This window comes from Tachysurus fulvidraco, chromosome 5 (assembly GCF_022655615.1).
Source record: "Tachysurus fulvidraco isolate hzauxx_2018 chromosome 5, HZAU_PFXX_2.0, whole genome shotgun sequence".
Taxonomy (NCBI): Eukaryota; Metazoa; Chordata; class Actinopteri; order Siluriformes; family Bagridae; genus Tachysurus; species Tachysurus fulvidraco.
The window spans coordinates 12,895,390-12,917,512 of record NC_062522.1 but is presented as its reverse complement, the minus strand read 5'-3'; the positions used below and the strand labels follow the sequence as shown (position 1 = coordinate 12,917,512).

The 22,123-nt window shown below is 38.9% G+C and overlaps 1 protein-coding gene across 2 annotated transcripts in view; it reads left to right on the top strand.

Annotated features, from left to right (window-relative positions):
- Positions 1 to 11: 11 nt before the first annotated feature.
- Positions 12 to 22,123, top strand: part of crocc2 (ciliary rootlet coiled-coil, rootletin family member 2) — a 58,940-nt gene continuing 36,828 nt past the window's right edge. The window contains exons 1-3 of one of the 2 annotated variants that reach the window (XM_027146654.2): positions 12 to 952; positions 2,426 to 2,573; positions 2,670 to 2,788. In XM_027146654.2, coding sequence (XP_027002455.2) covers positions 905 to 952; positions 2,426 to 2,573; positions 2,670 to 2,788 — 315 coding nt within the window. In that variant the 5' untranslated portion in view covers positions 12 to 904. Of the gene's footprint in view, positions 998 to 2,425; positions 2,574 to 2,669; positions 2,789 to 22,123 lie in introns of both variants that reach the window. The other variant, XM_047813516.1, reaches the window with a different exon arrangement.

The following is a 22,123-nucleotide window of genomic DNA, read 5'->3' as shown; positions in this document are numbered from 1 at the left end:
TGTAACTGTTGCATTGTCTGCAACAGTTACAACACAGTCCTTGCATGTCCCTGAGTTAAAGAAGTATACTTTTATTTTATCATTGGATCTTTTGTGTACAATTGAACAATTCAGCGTGTTCTGACCAGCTACAAAAACAAGGTCCAAGCTTGTCAAATTGTTAGAACATATTGTTACCAATTGTTAGACACAACATAAATGCTAGTAGTGGACAAACTTGTACTTTTAATATTTAATATTGACTTTGTTTAGTGAAGTGCTGTTTACTGCTCTTTACAGAACATTTTTAATGTAGAAAATGTTTTATCGCATTACTTATGAAGGCATATTTGCTCTACAGCATCTAGTGCTGTACACACACTCTAATGCACTTGCTGTATAGATATTCATTGCACTGCATATACTTTTATGTAATTAGTAATTGTGATTCATAAAATATACTACGGATAATGACTCTTTTTTTTATTTCATAAAGCTATAGTTTTATATTAAACAATTGTTCCTCTAAAATAAATTCAGTCTATTTAAACGTCTTGACGATTATTAACCTGAAAAGGAATGCAGTACAGACGCGAGTGTGTGTCGCACGTGAACTCGCTGGCGTCTTTGTAACCATGGAAAACGAAAGTTAGCGTTTGGGTATCATAGCAACCGCCCGGGAGCGTCCTGTTTCTATGTCAACCGAGGAGCTCCTCCTCGACTTCTGCTGTGATTGTAGTTGCTTCCGAAAGATTAAAAAAAAAACTTATCGTCGTCAACTTTTATTGCATTTGAATGATACGGTTTATTTCGTACTTGTGTTGGATTGTCTAGCCACGTTTAACTGCAGATCCAGAGTTATTCGTGCTTTTAAAGAAAAAAAATTTCTTCATTAGTTTAACTTCATCCAAAGGTCATTTTCCACATGAATTGTGAAGGGGAGTCTCCGGCCGGACTAGCGGCTGTTATTCAGGTGCGTGCTTTATTCAAGGTGTGCTTCTTGAGCAAATAAATGCAGGTAGGTGATTGCATCGGTGCCAGTTTTAAGTCAGTGTGTTCTTGCAAGAGAAGAGGGCTTGATTTACTATATGCAAGGCTGGCAATTTAATTAAGTAAAGCGATCGAAAGGTCGACTGTATCGTAGTGCAGAACTAGTGCAGATTAAATGCACTTAACAGTAAAAAAGCTCAACTTTTGTGTCTAAAAAAAAGTCAATTTAAAGGTACCACAGAGTTCAGCATACAATAACCGTGCTCTTTTTTTTAATAAGAACGGGACATGTTCACAATCCTGCAGTTATTTAAACAGCCAATTGTGCGGTAGCAGAGCAATACAGAAAACCAGGCAGATACAGGACAGAAACTGTACTGTACAGAAACTTCTGATCTCCTGAGAATTTAATATGCAACAGCCTCTTGAATTTATGCAGACTGAGTGATTGAGTTCTTTGGGTGGTTCAAGTCAGATTCCAGGATTCAAGGTTCCAGGAAGGGCATAGAAAATTAAATCACTCTTTATATCCACGGTGAGCAGAAAAGCATGTGCAAAACATCAAACCTTGATGTGGATGTGCTACAACTGCAAAATATCTCATTGGGTTCCAATCCTATCAGCAAAGAACAGGAATCTGGAGCCATCATGGGCACAGGGTGTCTTAGTCTGCACCCATATTAGCCTCAGATTAATGTTTCTTTAAGATGCTTTTCTGTTTACCTTGGTTGTAAAGAGTTCTTGTCTGAGTAACTACAGGCTTTCTGTCAGGATATATGATAAATTAAAAGAAATCTGGTGGCTCTGTTATGCTGTTTGTTTCCTTTTTTACATACTCCCCTAGAGAGAAAATGTTTATATGATCTTATTTATCATATGATTATGCATCTCAATCCTAATATGTGAAGAAAATTGCCTTACCTCTATCCACAGTGCTCACTGAACAGTTTGAGAGCTTCACAATAAACAGATCTCAGCTCATTAGAATAGTTGAATAGTTTAATTTAATTGAGCAATATCCTTTATAACAGCACTCTCCAGAACTATCAACAAAGCACTGAGTCCATCACATTTAGGGTATTGCATAGTGCTTCATTTGTATTAAAGGGACACATTAATGCGTTTTATTTTGAGAATTAAGTTAGAATTGCACAAAACCATGTGTGCTGTAAGTGGAGCTAATCATAAAAAAGGTCATTAGAGTATGAAAATATAGTAGTTACTTGTCTTGTAAATTGCCTTGCTGGTTACCTTTTAAATAAAAGAGGCAGGGACATGGAGATAATTTCATGTCTGGAAAATGAAAACAGAAATCAAATAGACTTACAGTAACTATGCGCTGGATGCAATGTTAGTAATCACAGTTTTTCTAAGATATCTAAGATAGGCAACACCTTATATATATAATAGTAATAGTAGGAATAGTAACCTATTACTATACCTGGTGATGTTACAGAAACTAGAGGAATCCCTGCTCAACCCAGATAGCAGCATAGAGGAGAAAGCCCTCACTGTACAGAGTGATGATGTGGATTCCTTTAACACACCAGTTCCTGCCCTCATACGGCAGATCATTACCCGGAACCTTGCTGAAGGGCCTTCAGGTATGCTCAATTACCTGTTACATAGCAGTAAAGAGTATGGAATAAGCATGGTTACAGTTTATCCTGCCCTTTCTTGTAATCAACTACTTATTTCAGGTGCTGCTGTTGGTGAGATCAGTGTACAGGAAGAGAATCGGCGTCTTAAGGATCTGCTTTCACAGGCCCGTATGGACAAAGACCAGCTGCTCATCAAGCAGGCTGCTTTAACCAGCAGGGTAGGAACGGAACATGTACACATACAGTATCCTCATGTACATTTTCAGTCAATGCGTACACTTCCACTGACTTAGAATAAGCTAAACCACTGTAAGGAAGTTACATGGCAAACAAAGGAAACAGGGTTGTGCTTTCTTAACTTCTATTTTGTCAGGCAGAAAGTGACTTTTTGTTTGCAACCAATCAGTACTGAATGATATTTTGACGTATTAAGAGCCACCTTGGAGCCAAACTAGCTTTTCTTATGGAATATGAGCTATTTTCCTGTGTGTAATGTCTTATATCACACAACCATTTCAACTTATAACATTTGTTATATATATTCATTAATTAGGAACATGTCAGTTTTAGCTTCCCTTAACAATCTTGCTTTATTTCCCCTCTCTTTTGAAATAAATTAGTCAAAAATAAAGCCCAAATAAAGCTCTCCATCCTAAAGATATAAAAAAAAACTTAACAGAACTTCTTCACTGTTTATCTTCTGAAGCTAGATACACCTTCCAAAAATTATATACAAATGTCACCTTACAGAATACTGTATAAAAATAACGTGCTTAATATCAACAATTATGCATGAAGCGTTTCCCTGAATGCAACAAAGAAAAGAGTCCATTGTTGGGATGTCTGAGGTCCTTTACAATCTTCCTGGCCCTGGTCTGGCACCGCATGCTGTATGTCCTGCAGGTCAGGAGCTTGGTGTGGATGCTACGTTTAGCTGACCGCACCACCCTTTGGAGGGCTCGTCTGTCCTGCATGGTGCTGTTCCCGAACCAGGAAGTGATGCTAAACTGTCAGGACGCTCTCAATGGTGCAGGTGTAGAAGGTCTTTAACGCCTAAGAAGGTAGTTTGAAGTCCCTTAAGCGTCTCAGATGGTACAGACGCTGCCGGGCCTTCTTCACCAGGGTGTTGATGTGACAGGACCAAGACAGGATCTCTGTGATGTGAACACCTAGGTACCAGAAACTGTCCACTCTCTCCACTGGGGTCCCGTTGATGTTTAGCGGTTGGTATGACCGCTCCTGTTTTGTGCTGAAGTCCACTATCAACTCCTTAGTCTTGCTGACCTTCAGGAGAAGATTGTTCTCCTGGCACGATCTCTCCAGGTTGTTAGTTTCCTGTAGGTAGGCCATCTCGTCGTTGTTGGAGATCAGGCCCACCACAACAGTGTCATCAGCAAACTTGACAATGGTGGCTTTGAAACAATGTGAATTGTTAAAAGTGTATTACAAATAAATTAATTGAATTTAAACTGAATTGTTCTCCTACATGGGTGCCCAGTAAGGTTCCTTTTCACGCTGGTGCCTGAGCGCTCGCTGAATATGAACATGGGCACTTTCCCACATAGCCTAGCTTTGCTAAAATCAATCGTCCATGTCCAGCAGCTTCATCCAAGGGAACAGGGGAGGTTGGTAACCCAGAATGGATTGGAACAATCTGAGGCCAGTTGTGGAATGAGTGATTTCTGCACATATTCAGCCCAGGGAAGATACTTACTCCAGAATTGTTGTTCCTGGCTGCAGTATGAGCATAAGTAAGCCTAGTTCTTGATTGTGGTTAATGCCCTCCACACCATTGACATGAAATGGGATTCATTTCTGATACATTGGCTTCCAGAAAGGAGCCCCTAAGAGAAATGGACACACTGCCAATTTCACTTTCGACAGCACCCCTCTGACAGTGGTTGCCTCTGACAAGTCTTCTTCCCTCCTGACACTTCTGGCCTCCTTCTCCCTGGCATTCAATAACTGCCTCAAACACAAGGGAGGAAATGTCCTGGACATGGAATTCACCTGTCCTTCCCCAGCTACAGACATGACTGCAACCCCACTTCACATCTCTGATCATCACCTGATATCCTTCACTATCACTCTCCCTATCCTAGTGAAACTTTCTACATTTCTCTCTTATCCTCCACTTTATCTCCCCTTCCTCTCCTCTCTTTCTTCAACCATGGAGAATCACTGTCCACTAAACCCAAAAAGACTTCTTGTTCTTCTCCTTGGCTATCAGATATGTTGTGCAGCAATCAAAGAGAACTAAGATCAGCAGACAGAAAGTGGAAGAAATCACAACTTGATGCAGATTTTTCCTCTTACCCTTTGCTCCTGGTCAAGTTCTCTTCAAAAGTGAGTTCTGCCAAGACTTCCTTTTACAAGGAAAAGCGTGAAGCTTCTGCAAAAGACCCTCGTAATGTCCACAACATCTTCTCTTCACTACTCAAGCCGCATGGCTCCAAAAGCTTTATCCTCCCTGACTGCTGAAGACTTTCCTTTTTTTTACAATGAGAAGATTGAGAAAACCTGCCAGACCTTCAATTCTGCCCCGACTGCACCTACATTTAACAGCCATCTAGTCTTGCAATACTACCACCTGCCTACTGGATACGATCACTTCCACTATACTCCAGACCATTTCACAAGACTGCTCTTCATGACCACAATCATCAATAGTTCATCCGGTCATGTACCAACTACCTTCCTACCTTCCAGTAAGCAAGGGTTATTCCCATCCTGAAGAAAACTGCTCTGGATTAATCAGACATCAGTAACTACAGACCAGTATCACTCTCTTTTCTTAAAAACAATTATTAAACACACTGTGTATTATCAACTGTCTATCCAAGCTGATCTAGCATGCTGAAACAAAATGCTGCTAGATCAGCCAAGCTGTCATCCATCCTCATCGTCCTTCATCTTTTGGCAACATTTGATACAGTCAACCAAAAGACTCTCTTGTCCACCCTTAAGAGTCTTGAAATTAATAGATCAGCATGGGAATGGTTTTCTTGGATCTGGATGATCACGTATATCAAGTAACATGTTGTGGGGTGTCATCTGCTCCAGGCAAACTTTCCACTGGTGTCCCACAGGGCTCAGTATTTGGTCCTCTCCTTTTCCTCCGGTACACTCACTCTCTTGGTGAATATATTTCCTCACTTGGGTTCTCTTACTACTGCTATGCTGATAACAATCATCTTTGATTCTCCTTCTCGCCCTCAGATACCGCGTTTTTTGCTTGGATTTCAGCATGTCTGGTGGACCTTTCATGGATGACGGCTCATCAGTTGACACTAAATCCCAGCAAAACTGAGCTGCTGATCATCCCATGTGATTCATCCCCAGTTCAGGATCTTGCAATATCCCTATATCTCCCCAACAACCTAGGGGTTACCATGGAGACACACTTATTGAGGGTTAAGGGCCTTGCTCAGAGGCCCAGAACTGGCAGTTTGGTGGACCTGTTATTTGAACTCATGACCTTCCAATCAGTAGTCCAACACCTTAACCACTTAACCACCTTGCACTGCACCTTGCACACTCAGAGCTACCAACACTGCTCATCTGGTCCTATGTGTGGACACTCAGGAAGCAAAGCTCGCTGGTTATCTTAGACGAGGTCCAACCTTACCAGGGCTATGATGATGGTAGATGGCATTATGGATTTGGAAGTTGGTTTGTGGTGTCATAATGGTGAGAGAGTGCATCTGAATTGCTGTTCTTTGTTAAATCATGCAAAGAACACCACCCACTAGGCTTGATGTTGATTCAGAAAATTTTCATTTTTAATGCATTCTAAGTTCTTGTGGTTGATGATCACCTGAAAAGGGTGCAGTGCTTGCTCCAGCCAGTGCCACCAATCTTCAAATGCAGCTTTGGATGATAGAAGTTACTGGTTCCCACCTCGTAGTTTGATTCAGCTTGGGATAATTTTCTAGAAAATAGGTGCATGGAAAGAGGTTAGCATGGTTGTTGTAGCATTAAGATAGCATGGCCCTGACAGATCCCAAGGCATTGACCTCGACCACAACTCTGTGAGGTATTCTGGACATTCGCAGTGTTCTCTGTTGCTGGGCTTTCAATTTTTGTTGAGCAGCATGGGAAGAAGAGGTGTCCTTGGAAAGTGTGTGATACAAAATGGTTACCAGTGTGTGAGCTCCTTTTCTTGCCATGGAAACTTTGAGTTGTGTATGTGGAGCTATTGGAATCATAGAATAACAGGACTGGAAGGAGAGGAGGTGAGAAAGAAAATAGCAGTTTTTTTCATGTGGAAAAGTCCTAACTGGGGGTGATGGGGACAGTCTGATGCGTGATTTCCTCGCATGTTGCTAATGTAACACGCTTATGTCGTTTTCTTCTCTACAACATTAGAAAGATTTGCCCATTTTTGTCCACACAGGCTGCTCAGGTACTTGTTCAGTCTCTTGTCATCTCAAGACTGAACTACTGCAACTCATTGCTGGCAGATCTACCTTTGAACAAAATTTATCCTCTGCAAATAATCCAAAATGCAGCTGCACGACTTGTCTAAGATCTGCCTAAGTTCTCACATACTGTACCACCCCACTTCTGTGCTCCCTCCACAGGAAGCTGCATGCATCAGATTCAAAACACTGATGTTTGCTTACAAAGCCAAAAATGGGCCAGCTCCCTCTCACCTCAAAGCCCTTATCACTCCTTGCACAGCACCTCACACACACAGGGCTATTGGCACTGCTCGACTGGTCCCACCATCTCTCAGGATAAGAGGTAGGTATACAACAAGACCCTTTTCTGTTCTGGCACCGAGATGGTGGAATGAACTTCCCCTAGATGTCCACTGGCTGTATCACTGGCTATCTTTAAATGACAAAATACTTGAACTAGCACATTCTCCCCTGTTTGTTGTATGTGTGTATTTAAAAAGGAAAACTTTGAACAGTGTTTTAGGCTCATGGAATTTTAAGGCTGTAACCTAGTGAACCATTGTTACTACTGTATATTCAGTGATAGAGACTTAAAAGCAGTTTGGTACGTGGCTCTTGATAAGGGCATCTGCTAAATACAGTACTGCAAATTAAAATGTATATGTAAATGATGAAGAAGTCCCCAATTGGCAGGTTGTTAAAGGCGATTATCTTCAAAGGGGTTACACAAGGGATGGTAGAGAAGTATAGTTCAGTGACCAGTTCATGATGGATGGGGTTAGCCGTTGCTCCGGAATCAACTAAGGCTGTAAGAAAACATGGCACCTTAGCATAGAGACCTCGGACATGTTAAGAGGGCAGGAGGTTATGCCATTCTTGGGGCTAGAATGCCCAGGCTTTTCAGGGCAGGTAGCTCAATAGTGTCTAGATAGCCTACAGTAAAATCACAGCAGTACTGTATGTGTTGGTGTTAATCGGCATTTGCACAGGGCTTGCCAAGCTGCATGAACTCTGGGGAAGATGGGCAGAAGTCTTCACAGAAGCCAAAATAGGCTTGTGGGTGCTGGGAATTCAGGTGGCTGTCCAGCCGGTTAGTGTGCCCTTCGTCCTGTGGCTGGCAGCAATATTCATTCTGTGGGATGACAGTGTTGCGGGTAAAGTTGTCACATTCAACAGCATTCAGATGGGTCTCGAAATTATTAGATGTTTAATTTTTAGATTTAGTTTGGTATTGATCAAGGTGGGACTTTTCATCAAATTGGGCCACTGCAAAAAATATTCGTTAAACTTTGAATGTTAAAATATGCATCTGTGTGCCCTGTGTGCCTGATCTAGGTCTTTTTGGCATTATGGAAAATAAATAATATTTATATATACAGCTTTAATATACCAGGATTACAAGGAATTTCAGCACAGAGTGAGGAGGGATGTAGCAAAGGCCAAACAGAAAGCATACGATGAGTTGTACGCTAGGTTAGACACGAGAGAAGGTGAGAAGGACTTGTACAGATTAGCGAGTCAGAGTGATAGAGATGGGAAGGTGCTAACAGGTGAGGAATGTGTGCAGAGAAGATGGAAGGAGTATTTTAGGAGCTGATGAATGAGGAAAATGAGAGGGAAAGACAGAAGGAAGAGGTGAATGTTGTAGGAAATAGCAGGAAATAGCAGATAAAAAAGGAAAGATGAGGAATGCTCTGAGGAGAATGAAGTGTGGAAAGGCTGTTAGTCCAGATGACATACATGTGGAGGTATGGAAGTATCTAGGAGTGACAATGTTGGCATTTCTATCTACTGTAAATTGTTCAACAGGATTTAAGAGAGCGAGAAGATGCCTGAGGAATGGAGGAGAAGTGTTCTAGTGCCAATCTTTAAGAACAAGGGTGATGTGCATAGTTGTGGCAATTTCAGAGGTATAAAGTGGAAAGCCACACAATGAAGCTATGGGAACGAGTAGTGAAAGCTAGGCTAAGAAAGGAAGTGGATATTTGTAAGCATCAGAATGGCTTCATGCCCAGAAAGAGCTTTTTTGCCCAGAAAGAGCACTTTGTCTTCATGGATTTAGAGAAAGCATATGACAGGGTGCCGAGAGAGAAGCTACTGTATGGCACTGTATGAGGATGTCAAGAGTGGCAGAGAAGTATTTCAGAGTAGTTCAGGATATGTATGAGAGGAGTATGACTGCAGTGAGATGTGCTGTAGGTCAAACAGAGGTGTTAAATTTGGAGGTGGGGCAACAACCTGGACTCTCTTTGAGTCCCTTCTTGTTTGCTATGTTGTTGGACAGGTTGACAGATGAAGTCAGACAGGAATCACTTTGGACAATGATGTTTGTTTATGACATTGTGATAGACAGCCAGTAGAGGGACACCTGGAAAGGTGGAGGTCTGCTCTGGAAAGAAGAAGAATGAAAGTCAGTCATAGTAAGACAAAATACATTTGTTTCAACAAGAAAGAGGGAAGTAGAACAGTGAGGTTACAGGGGGCTGAGGTCAAGAAGGTGCAGGAGTTTAAGTATTTGGGGTCAACCATCCAGCACGTTGGGGAGTGTGGAAAAGAGGTGAAGAGGTGAGTGCCGGCGGGTTGGAGTGGGTGGAGAAAAGTGTCAGGAATGTTGTGTTACAGAAGATTGTCAGCAAGAATCAAATGAACAGTGTAAAAGACAGTAGTGAGTCCAGCTATGCTGTTTGCGTTAGAAACTGTAGCAGTAAGGAAAAGACATGCGGCAGAGATGGAGGTACTGTAGCAGAGATGAGGATGTTGAAGTTCTCTTTAGAAATGACGAGGATGGACAGGATTAGGAACAAGCACATCAGAGGGACAGCTCAGGTTGGCTGTTTTGAGGACAAGGTCAGAGAGACTAGATTGAGATAGTTTGACATGTTCAGAGGAGGAAGAGCTGCCAGGTAAAAGGTCAAGATGAAGGCCAAAGAGGAGATATATGGATGTGTTGAAAGAGGACATGAAGTTAATTGGTACGAGAGGATAGAGTTAGGTGGAAACAGATGATTTCGCTGTGGCGACCCCTAATGGGAAAAGCTGAAAAAAGAAGAAGATGAAGCTTTATTATACCAGATGATTACAACCATTTATACAGATATGTTAAAATTATGTTAAAACCCATATCCATATGATTAGTATTAAAACATTGCTTGCATTGTATTCCACATGCAGGTTACTTTGCTGTAGGTAAATCATTAATGTGATCTGTGACTGGTAGGAATGTTGTCTAAAAAGGTCTGTTTATTCTCTTTTTATTTAGGGTAGGTCGGTTGAGAATGTTTTTTACTTGTTTGACAATTTTAAAAGGTTGCCCACATGAAAAGAGTGACTATATACGGACACTCATTTTCTGCATTCTGGGGGATGTTCTGAGGCCTGTAGTGTTTAAATATAATCAAGCTTTCTGTCTCCATGTTCAGTTACGTGCATGAGAATGTAGGAAACCCTCTCATTAATAATATGAAAAGAAAGAAGCCATGTGGATTTTATCTTTACTTTTCCTTTGCTTTTTCACTATTAAGTGCTGGTGATGTGTGTGCCATGTGCATGAAGCAGTGATCAAGGAAAGCAGTCACAGAGCTTCTCTGTCAGAAAGAGGGAGTGACCAAGAGCCTCGTGGCTTTGAAATGGAATATGTGCACAGCAAACACTTTGCTCTTTCCAAAGTGGGGAAGCCCATTTGGAGGTTTTTGATAAACAAACTGAGCAGTAAATGGCCCTGTGAAAAAAACTGGGTCACACTAAACAAAATGTATTTACTTCTGTTTGAACACATTTGGCTTCCAATATGGCAACTTAGTAGGACCTGAAAATTTCTTGTGAGAATTACTGTTATAAGTTCAATGAAAATAAAACTAACTTGATTAATTCTAGTTAGAAATCTGATTAATTTCAATTTTTTATAGGGGCTACATTATGAATGAATTGAAATTTGCCTGATCCAGGTTTAAAATGTTATTTAAGAAAGAAAAAGGGTTTACTTGGTGGTGTGTATTTTGTAGGTTTTCTATTAGGAGGCATTTATAAGGAAGGAATCTCCATTGCTTTGTAATGGTCACTATCTTTTACTCTACTATAATATATAATAATATAATACTGACAATAGCCTTAATACATTAAAACCATTTGTGATTTAAAATAAAACAAAAAGAAAAAAGAAAAGAAAAAATGTAAATAATATTTTTTTATTATTATTAATTCATTAATTAATTCATTCATTCATTCATTCATTTTCTACTGCTTATCCGAAATACTTGGGACACAGGGAGCCTGTGCCTATCTCAGGCGTCATCGGGCATCAAGGCAGGATACACACTGGACGGAGTGCCAACCCATCGCAGGGCACACATACACACACTCTTATTCACTCACGCAATGACACACTACTGACAATTTTCCAGAGATGCCAATCAACCTACCATGCATGTCTTTGGACCGGGGGAGGAAACCGGAGTACCCGGAGGAAACCCTTGAGGCACGGGGAGAACATGCAAACTCCATACACACAAGGCGGAGGTGGGAATCGACCCCCCAACCCTGGAGGTGTGAGCGTGATAACGTGCTAACCACTAAGCCACTGTGCCCCCCCTTTTTTAATTATTATTTTTAAATAGATATAATTATTATTTCTACTTTGAAATTCCTTTTAAATGTACTACTTTTATTCTGTTAGTGGTGACAGTGGCATAGTGGCTAGAAAGTTTGGATTGCACTGCCAGAGTTAGAGTCATCTCCTGCCTCTGTTCTGTGTACATGCTTTCCCTGTGTTTTAGGGCTTTTTCTGTATTGTAGGTTTATTGGCATCTTTGACTGTATGTTGCACCCAATCCAGGGTGTCCCCCAATCCCCATGGATAGGCATCAGGTCCCCCACGACCCTGTGTAATATAAGTGGTACATTTTAATGTAGGACACAAGTTACAGCTACTGTACAGTACCTTATTTTTACTTTCCTAACAGCCTTCCACTCATTCACATTCTTTGTGAATCTTGCATCTGCTTGGTTCCCTTTGCTTCCCTCACATTCTGGATGTCATTTTGGAGGCGAGTGCGAGAAGGTCGTCGGTCACCTCTCTTGGGATTGTGGAAGAAACAGCTCATTTTTCATGGGCCACAAAGCTGCTGTTTGTGATAACAGTGGCTGCTTTTTGCTGCCTAAGCTTTTAATGAACAGCAATGCTGCACATTGCCACTGGAGTTTATTTTAGGGTCTGTGCTATAAATAAAATTTAAATAGTCTGCCTGGTATAAATAGACTGTTTATTTTATTTATTTATTTATTTATTTATTTATTTATTTATTTATTTATTTATTTATTTATATTTTTTAAATGCCAAGATAGATGTTGGACTGTGTCATGGACTTTGAATATGAGGACATGGTTTACCTCTTAAACTTTATCCACTGTAAGGACTTTGAGTCCAGCCTTTATATTTCTTTACAAGAGACTCCACATAGTGACATTATAGATGTTTAGAGTCACATGGCTGATTTGCAACAACACATGCTTGCCAGAAGTGTGTGTTCTGACCATACTTCCACCCTGTTAAGAGCATTATAACGTTAACTTCTGTCATCTTGGCAGTGCACTCCTGTGCTTATGTTAGCACACTTCAACAAGCTAAGCCCTAGAGAAATATACTGTGGTGAATGCCTTCTTTTAGTAGCATGACTGATTCTAACGTTTCAGTATGTGGTGGGCCATCTAAGCTTACTTGCTTTCGCCTTACATGAAGCTCCCATGAATGCCATTTCCATAGACATTGCCTCCCAGTGCAACAGGAGCCACTTCATGTTATGTTCCATGTGTCTGTCGAGCAGCATAATACAGCTGAAATGTACCATCAGGAGCTAGAAACTACATATTCATATATATAGTTTTACACAAATGAAATATATATTGATAATTAACTCATTTATGGCTGATATTAGCAAAGTTCCCATGGAAATATGCTGCAATAAATGGCCATATCACTGAGAGACTGTGCCTCTTCTTTTGTATATTGTTTTTTTTTTCTCTCTTCACATGAACTCATATGTGTATGTGGCCAGATATACTGTAGCAAGGAGACACGAGGGAGTTTCCTTTAGGGATTGTCCCTTTATAAATCTTTGCAGTCTGTCATAGACTTGTCTTAGTGAAAATATCTATCCTTGACTGATGTTAGTGTATTGGTAGGGCTGTAGTCAAAACCACCATTGTCAAGTATAAAACCAGGACTAGCCGAGATCAAGTCATAAGTCAAGTAATTTAAGGGAGTAGAATTCAAGTTGTGTTCAACTTTAGTATGGAATGAGGATCAAGACCAGCAACTATTTTTCAAGCCCAAGCCTTTACATAAACTAGATGGCTTAATCACGCCAGTGATTAGGTTATATTTTCTAGAAGAAGGGCTTACTCCTTGTGCTTGAATATAAGACACCACAAAAATTAATTTTACAAACTCTCCTATGAGACCAAGACTATATTTAGTGAGATGAGATTGATGCCCACAATCGGGGCAACTCCAGGCAAAAATAGCATCAAGTCTATTCCAAATCCAAATCATTACAGAAAACTGGATGGATTCGAGCCGAAATTCAACAACTTTATGTACTGGTGAAAGTTCAGCTGTTAAGCCTTTTTGAGCCCTTGAGTAAGACCCTTGGAAGAAAACTGCACCCTGAAACACATTTAATGTGTTTATATTGAAATATTATTCTGGTGCTAATTTCTTGGCTGGTGCTGTATTTATATTATTTCTGTGAGAGTTTTGATAGTTGTCTGCCATGTTGAAGTCACAGAGAGATACCGCTAGCACAATTCAACAATCTCAAACATAAGGGATCACAGCCAGGTTTAGTTGTTAGTGCCTAAAAAGAAAGGAGCAAGAGCTTCTTTTTTCACACCCACAATTTTCCAGTGACATTCAATGTTATATTAATGAGAAATTCAACATAGAATTTGTGAACTTTAAAGCTGGATTTAAATTTCTACAATTCAGTATAATTCTATGTAAATTAAGTCAGAGGCTTGACTAAGATGATTGATGAGGTGAGAGAGCTGATGTGACTAAATGGCTAAAGTACTGCTGCTTTGCACTATTAAATGTATATTAAAGATGAAGTGAGAGCTAATTCATTCTACTATCAAAACAGGTTGTCGCACAACATTGTGAGTAAGTGACAACAGGCAAACAAGGTGAAGAACTTTTCAAAAATATAATGACGTTTCACTTTGGAAAGTAAAAATAAAATCTAGATGCCATTTAAGATCACGTGGTAATTATGTAGATTAACATGCAAGTATATTCTTTTTTGACTTATTTAGATATGTGCTTGAATTATGTACTAAAGTGTCTGCCAAAGGAATATATAATGAAATGTTTATTCAAGTGTTTGGAAGTTGAGCTAGTTTTGGAATTGTCTCTGTTTCAGTGTGCTGTACAGTACATGAAACATACTGGCTTATTTGTAACTTCCATCATCAAAAGTCATTTGTATTTCATCAGGTTGTCAGACTTTGACACTAAGGTCATCTTGCAAAAATTGTGATTTTTGATTTATTCACTGTCTGGAAATTTACTTAAATTTGCCATTTTCAGAGACCTGTGGCAGTGTGTTGATGTCTTCTACACATGTAGCGCTGTGTCTTGTTCCGATAATCCTGAGGTTGAGAAGAAGTGGTGGTGGCGCTGGAGACTCATTGTCTATAGCCTTTTCGACTCTCGCCGGTCGAGCTGTACAAGAATCAGACACACTCTGGCACATGGCAAAGCGTTTGACTAATTGAAAAAGAGAAGTAAGCCTGCACCAACCCCCTTCAGCTTTTTAGGACATTTTACAGGGCCCCTTTCTTCTACAAACAAGGAGTGAATAAAAAACATTTCAGCATGAAGATCCGCTCATGAAAATCTGTCTCTGTTGTTTGGAGGAGCCACAAGGGTTTCATGTGACCCCTGAGCATTGCCCTTGAACCAGAATAAACTTTGACCCAGTTTGAACTGGGATAATGCATGACCTAGTTTAAAAAGCTGCATCATCTCAAACAGCTGCGGAGCAAGTCAGGGTGACCTTTGACCCCTCTGTGTTGATACAGGACTTCTGCCAGATTACAATTTTCTCAGGCACCCACTGTGTGTGTATATGCCTGTGTTATGTGTGGGGGAGTGTGTCAGTTTGTGCATATGGGTGCGAGTCAGGGGATCTCTGGGTATACAGTATTTTAGAGCTCTGAGTTAGAGTTTGTGAGAATGTGTCTGCTTTTATGTAGGAGTGATTTTGAGACATTTTGATATATGAAGTAGAAATGTTAACTAAATAGAAAATCAACACTCAAAATGTTGACCTTGTGCTTTTAAATTCCAAAGTATATCAAGCAGAAAATAATTCAAACCTTTAGTTTAACTGTACAGTTGTTTCCTTTGTTTTTCAGATAGTTTAACGCTTTTTGACAAGGAGCAGAGTAGGATATTAGAAGTTCTCAATGTTTTGCTGTGAGAGTGCCTCGTTAAAGCCGGCAGATGGTGATAAGGGCTGTTTTGTTAGTGGGAGTGTGAGAAGGTTTCTTGCTGTTGCTTCTGCTTGCCTCAGTTTGTTTTTCTAGCCTACGTAAGGCTGCTAATCCGTGGGCTGCCGCACGTGGCTTGAGTCCAACCAGGCCAACCCTGTACTGTAAGCCGGTTTAAGGTGAAAATATTGTCACAGACTTTAATAACAACTGTTCATACTGTTCATACCTTTCAAGTTCATTTTATCTTTCTCTTTCAGTTACATCTCTAGCCTTTTTTTTAATTTTGGGAACATGTGTGCTACAATCATGTAGTCATGTGTCATGTGTGCAGAGCCAAAATTCTTTCGTGTTTCAAATGAAACACTTCTAAGAATAGGCATATGTGTAGTTCCACCTTGTGTTTTATATTCATGTGAGTTTGTGCTTGTTTCCATGCTCTACACACTCCAAGCTGAAATCGTGCAATCACAGTAATTTTCATGGCAGATGCATGCTTGTATGTTTCGTGTGTGTGTTGTTTGTGTTTGTTATATCAACGTGTCCCTGTTTTCCACATCCCATTTTGCCTTTTTCACAGCAGCTGCTGAGACCGAGCAGTACTTCATGGTAACCCTGTATGTCAGGGTCCTGAGTTTGGGTTTCTGTTTATTGCTCTGCGTTGTGCAATTGCCCTCAGTGATGCTGCAAAAACAGCTTTCACAATCAATGCACTGGAGTGGCTTTCACAGCAGGACTGTGAGTGCGGCAGGCTGTTAGAGCCGGATAGCATGGTACACAAGAGATGTGTGTGTGTGTGTGTGTGTGTGTGTGTGTGTGTGTGTGTGTGTGTGTGTGTGTGTGTGTGTGTGTGTGTGTGTGTGTGTGTGTGTGTGTGTGTGTGTGTGGATGGCTTGTATGTAAGCTCCAGCTGTGTTTGGGAATCTGACAGATAGTTCACTACATTAATTTCCTTTATTAAGCTTCTGGGGTCAGGCCAAAAGAGTGAGAAACACATGCAGCTGTAACCCTTCGGATGCTGGAGGATTGCCGCATTACACTGCTCTAGGCTTTTTAAAATATATGCAACCTTGCTGGACAATTTACTTCCAGTGATCACTCCTGAGTAATACTCTTCATTGATAGAGATTAATATAATATAGTTATTAATATATCAAGATTAATATAATATAGTTATACTTATGCATCACTCAGAAGAATATTCCAGCACACAACCTAATCTTTACTTTTTCTTAGTATGTTTTTTAAAATTTCCCATATTAAGAAAAGAATAGAAAGCATGTTTAGCTGAAAGTCATGTATTAAGGAAGTGTACAGGCAGTTGTTGGACTTATGTAAGGAATAATACACAATGGATGTGCTGTTGTAGGAAAATAATCAATAACAGGGTGGTGTTACGTAGCCTGGCACAAAATGGAGTTAAGTTTGCCATGCTGAAATTGATTCCTTCCCTACAGCTGCATGTTCTGAAGTATTTTCTGTCTGTTTTTGAAAGATTCAAATTTGTAATTCATTTATCGACACATACAATTGATCAATATATAGTTTCATTTAATCCTGTGCTGTCAGCAAAAAGTTCCTGTTATCACTTTTGTAGTCATCACCAGCTTGTGTTTCTCTCTATTAAATTGAACGAAAAAAATATTGCTGTAGCACCATATTGCTGTGTTCACAAAGAAATGACGAGAATGAGCGAATGATCATGTAGAGAATGATTTTGAAATAAAGTATTAAGAATAGTGTTAATTTCCCCTACGTATTGAGACTTTCAAATCAAGTCTGTCATTGAACATTTCTGTCATAGCTACTGTTATATAATATTAAATAATAAATTAATAAAATTGGAACAATCAGCAGCAAGATAGTTTAATAAAGGTTATCTAAAATCTAATAACACTTTTCAAATTCAACATCATGTGGTGTAGTTAATGATTAAAATACTAAATTATATAATGCAAAACTCCAACAAACTCAGTATAAAATTCAACAAGACTTCAGAGATTCCAATCATGTCCATATGTTCAACCATGTTTCTATATACACTTACCAAAAATGAAAAATGAAGCAAAACAGTGAAAACTTGTTTAAGAGTCAGTGTGGCATCAGGGGAACATGTCATTTGTTGGCATAACATAACCTGAAATTCATCCATCGTCTTTATTTATGTAGCATATCTCAAAATATCTAAAAAAAAAAAAAAAGGGTTTTATGTATAAAAAGGACAAAAAAACGTTCACTCTACAGTTATGGCATAATTTACTATGCAGTTTGATTTATGAATTCATTTCTTTTACATTTACTGACTGCCAAAAGAGGCCATAGCTTTCTATTTCAAGTAAATTTTAAGTAAAATACTGTTCTTATTTTTCTTGTTCTTCTTTTCTTTGCGCTTGGAAAAGTGTTGACATTTTTGTCTGTTGGAATGGCAGCTGAGAAAAAAAAACCTAAGCATGGAAAATATGCCACATGCTGATGGATGTTGACTGGGTTACAATGAGGTTATATAGAGTGAAACAAGTGAGATAAGACCACATACAGGCTCTCATGGAGCAAGTTCATATCTGGAGCTCAGCTAGATGTCCAATTGGCCATGGAATATGGACGCGATGCTAAAAATATTTGCTCTCATCCTAGTTGGTCATTCCTAGTTCAGTACAATTCTTATGAACACATGGAAGCTGAAACAGAATATTGTGGCAACGAGTTTTGGCCCTCTCGCAGAGAGTTTTCAGTGGCTTTGAGAACTGTTCTCGTGTCGGTTGTTGGCAGATGAATCAAAGTGCTGCTGCTCCTTGATGTGTTTTGAAATATTTATCAAATGAGACAATACAAGGAGTGGCACAAATCATAAATATTAAGTAATATAAAATTGCTAATGCAAAACACACTTGAAAGGGCAATACAAGGCCTCTCCTTCATTGAAAATGATGAAGGATATAGAGACTGTACACTAGGAGTTGAAAAAAGAGTTGAAACCATATGGCAATATACAGTAAACTGCACTCCTAGGAAGTCTTTTACTGTATAAATTGTACTTTAGTCTAGAACAATTAGTGGATGACCAGTGGCATGAATGTGGCCTTTGTGCTTTTTGGAACATTTTTTAAAACCAAAAAGATCCAAAAGATCATCTTCTCTATGGATGCCGAAATGTAAATGGGATTCATTTAGGTTGCAGTATTCTTGCCTTAAAACTAAATGGAAGACTCCATAAAATACATCTGCCTGTTGAAGTGTGTATGGACACAATTCTATGGAACCACATCCCAAGTGGTGTCCTAAGCCCTGCGGCCTTCTTCCAAACCCGGACTTTGATGACAGCAACAAAGTGTAGGCCAATAGTGCACTAATCCTCAAGCACTCAAGGGTGAGTGTGTGTAAAAGCCGTGCATTTGGGACACAGCGTGATAACTAGTCAACATGTCATTACTCACTTAAATGCTTATGCAGATTAATGGTGATGACCTGTGAAACTTACTTTCTCTTGGAAATGATGTTTAAACAATATACAAGATCACACTGATAAACTTGAAGTACTGTATTGTGTGTCGTGGAAAAGCCAAATACTCAAACTGTAGCTTCCACAGCAGCTCTATAACAATGATAAGCAGCTATATGCAACCTTAATGTTACTTCACAAATTAAATGAATAACAACAAATATAAAATTAATTAATTAAAATGAATTAAAAATAAATAAAAAACAGATATTTTTGTAGTGTTCATTATCTGTTTTGTATTCATTAGCTGTTAAACTGGAAATTGTTCTGTGCTTCAAACAAAAGTGTAAAACCCATAGGATCACTCGTGATCTTTTTGACTGCTCATTAAAATTGACCACCCTCACGTGATGCATAGTTTCATAAATAGCTTGCACTTTTTCATAAATTCTACAAGTGCTTTTGTTTGTTTTGACATTTGCATTTGTTTTGTTTTGGTCCTGTCTCCATGCCTGTCTTGTCACTGGTCTGTTACCCATTGTGTTCACCTGTTTTTTGTTAGGTCATAATTGGTTTGTCTATTTTTGACCTTGTTCTTTCTTTTCTGATGATCTTGTCATGCACTAAGCCTGATATTAATGGATACGTTGTGTACACACACATATATGGATGTTGAGGTTGGTACTGGAAACATACAGTATAAAAAGCTTTCCTATCTAAGCTACATCTATAGCTTAATTTTACAGAGCTGTTCTGTGGCTATTTTCAGACACGGTTAGGTTGTATACTGCACAATAAACCTTAAAAATTATGCAGAACAGTGCCTAAAAAAATGCAGCTGACTACGTATTGCATTTGATGCATTAACTGGCAATTATTGATAGTTTAGAGATGGCTAGATTTTGTCTGATCTCAAAAACAGCTGTAAAGGTAACTTTACGAGGAAACTTCAGCAGTATCAATAGTGTTGCTAAGTGTGTTTTTTATGCATAATTGTTCTACTTTTAAAATTCCTGTTCAGTTTATTTATTTATTTGTTTGTTTGTTTGGTGTTTGTTTGTTTGTTTGTTTGTTTTCTCTGACAGAATAAGTTACAATAAGAGACTTATTTAGTACCTTGGTGAAAGAACTATTCAGTCAAATGAGGTGTTTGGACACTTGTCCATTGTTGTTGCTTTGTTATGCAGTTCTGGCATTGGTCTTGGTCTTGTCATAGTACATACATCACTAACTCATCAATTTCCACACATCTAACAGAAAAACTCAGCACACTAGAAAGTACTTTTTTATATTGCCAAGTTTCAAAGTTTTTTAAAAGCTACAGTCAACCAAAAGGACTATTGTTTACTTATAGCATTTCACAACAGTTTATTTTGTACACAGCTGCCTTTTGTGCCTGAGGTAAAAACAATAGCAAACTGTCATACAGTTTACTTGACCCAAACCTAATATGCATCTTAATAAATGAATGAATAAATGAATGAATAAATAAATAAATAAATAAATAAATAAATAAATAAATAAATAAATAAATAAAAAAAACATTTATGTCTTGCATTTAGTGTTAATTTTCTTGGCAGTTCTGAGGTCGGCCAGTTTCACCTTCTTTCATTTGCTTTTAAATGCCAATATGAGCCTCATGAGGCACACATTTAGTAAACAGTCCCAGGCACAGTTTATGTCTTAAAGTAAAAAGACTTCTTTGCAAGTGTTACATTATGTAGTTGTACCTCAGTCCATGTGGGAAGTACAACCATAATTTCCTACAACTGTTCAAACGTCAGATCTTGGGATGCCAGTGTAGATCACAGTCTGTGGTATATAATATACTGTATACAGTTCAGTTTCTGTCTTCTGCAGATAGAGACATCACAGTAAAGCTGAATTGACTCTAGTGTAGATGTGATATTAAAAATAAATAATATCACAATAGTTCCTCCCCAGTTCAATACACTTCCAAATGCTTAGCACCTGTCTCATGGAAAGATTGGAAGCATTTGGAAGTGAATTGACTGGACAGAAAAGGCTGATTCTTTTTATGGCATTTGCCATAAATGGCTGATTGTATGCCCAGGGTTCCATGCCTGTCCCATTTACAAATATGTAAAAGAAAAAAGTCATTTTGAACATAGGTAAAGTGCCCCTCACAATGACCTGTGTGCATGTTTCAATTTGATTTAGAATTTAAAAGATTAATAAAGCCTATCTATGGCACTTTGAAATATATCTAGAAATCACATTTTTGCAAAAATCTGTATCTCTCTTCAAATCTGTAAATCTATTGTATTTATCTCACACTCCAGTGTGTAGCATACAATTTTAAAATTAATTTTTATTTTTGGAATCACTTTTTTTTTGTTAAGGCTTAAATGCACCTCAATTACGGAAGCACCCAAATAACTATCATCACGTTATTATACAGTTCATGATCCGTAACTGTTATTTTAAAGCAGCACCTGAATGTATTTTTTCTATTAAAATCTACAAGCACATATTTAAAAGCTTCTCTGGGTTAATTATGTATCTGCAGCCACAAGCATTAATCTATTTAAGACGAAAAGAGAAGATTAAGAAGCATATTGCTGTCTGTCCATTAAGGACCAAAACACACAAAATAAATCAAAAAGTGTAGTGTATTTCAAAAGTGCACTGTATTTCAACAAAACTCACTTTAACAAAGAATGGATGCCTGTCCCAATGCTAATCTCTAAGATTTGACCTCATTATTTTAATGGTTCTGCATGCCCTTTAACTTTCTTTTAAATTTTCCTGATGCTTAATGTCACCTTAGATCTACACAGCAGCAATGACCCCATATGCCTTTAAAACATTTTAATGCTGAGAGTGTGCACGAGTGTCATTTATTTTATGTTTTCAAATCAAACAAACCCGGTTGCCTTTCTTTGGACCGCAGCTACAAGTTGCCAATAATTGTGCCAAAATACTTGAAAAGACACATAATCGATAGTGTTGCACACAGCTGTTTCCAGAGGAGCTTTTAAACACAGCTGTTCTCTTTCTTTCTTCTCTTGTTCTCTCTCTCCCTTTCTCCTTCTTGCCCTCCACCCATGTTTTTCACTCCCTATGTGCTCCCAAAAAGCTGTCACCTTAACAACGGACTGTAAAACAAGCCCCTGTTCCCTCGCGAGCCCTGAACCCCGAAAACCGCCCAAAGCCGGGTGCACGCTCACCCCTCTTTGTAGTGGATGAAATAAAAGCTCTCT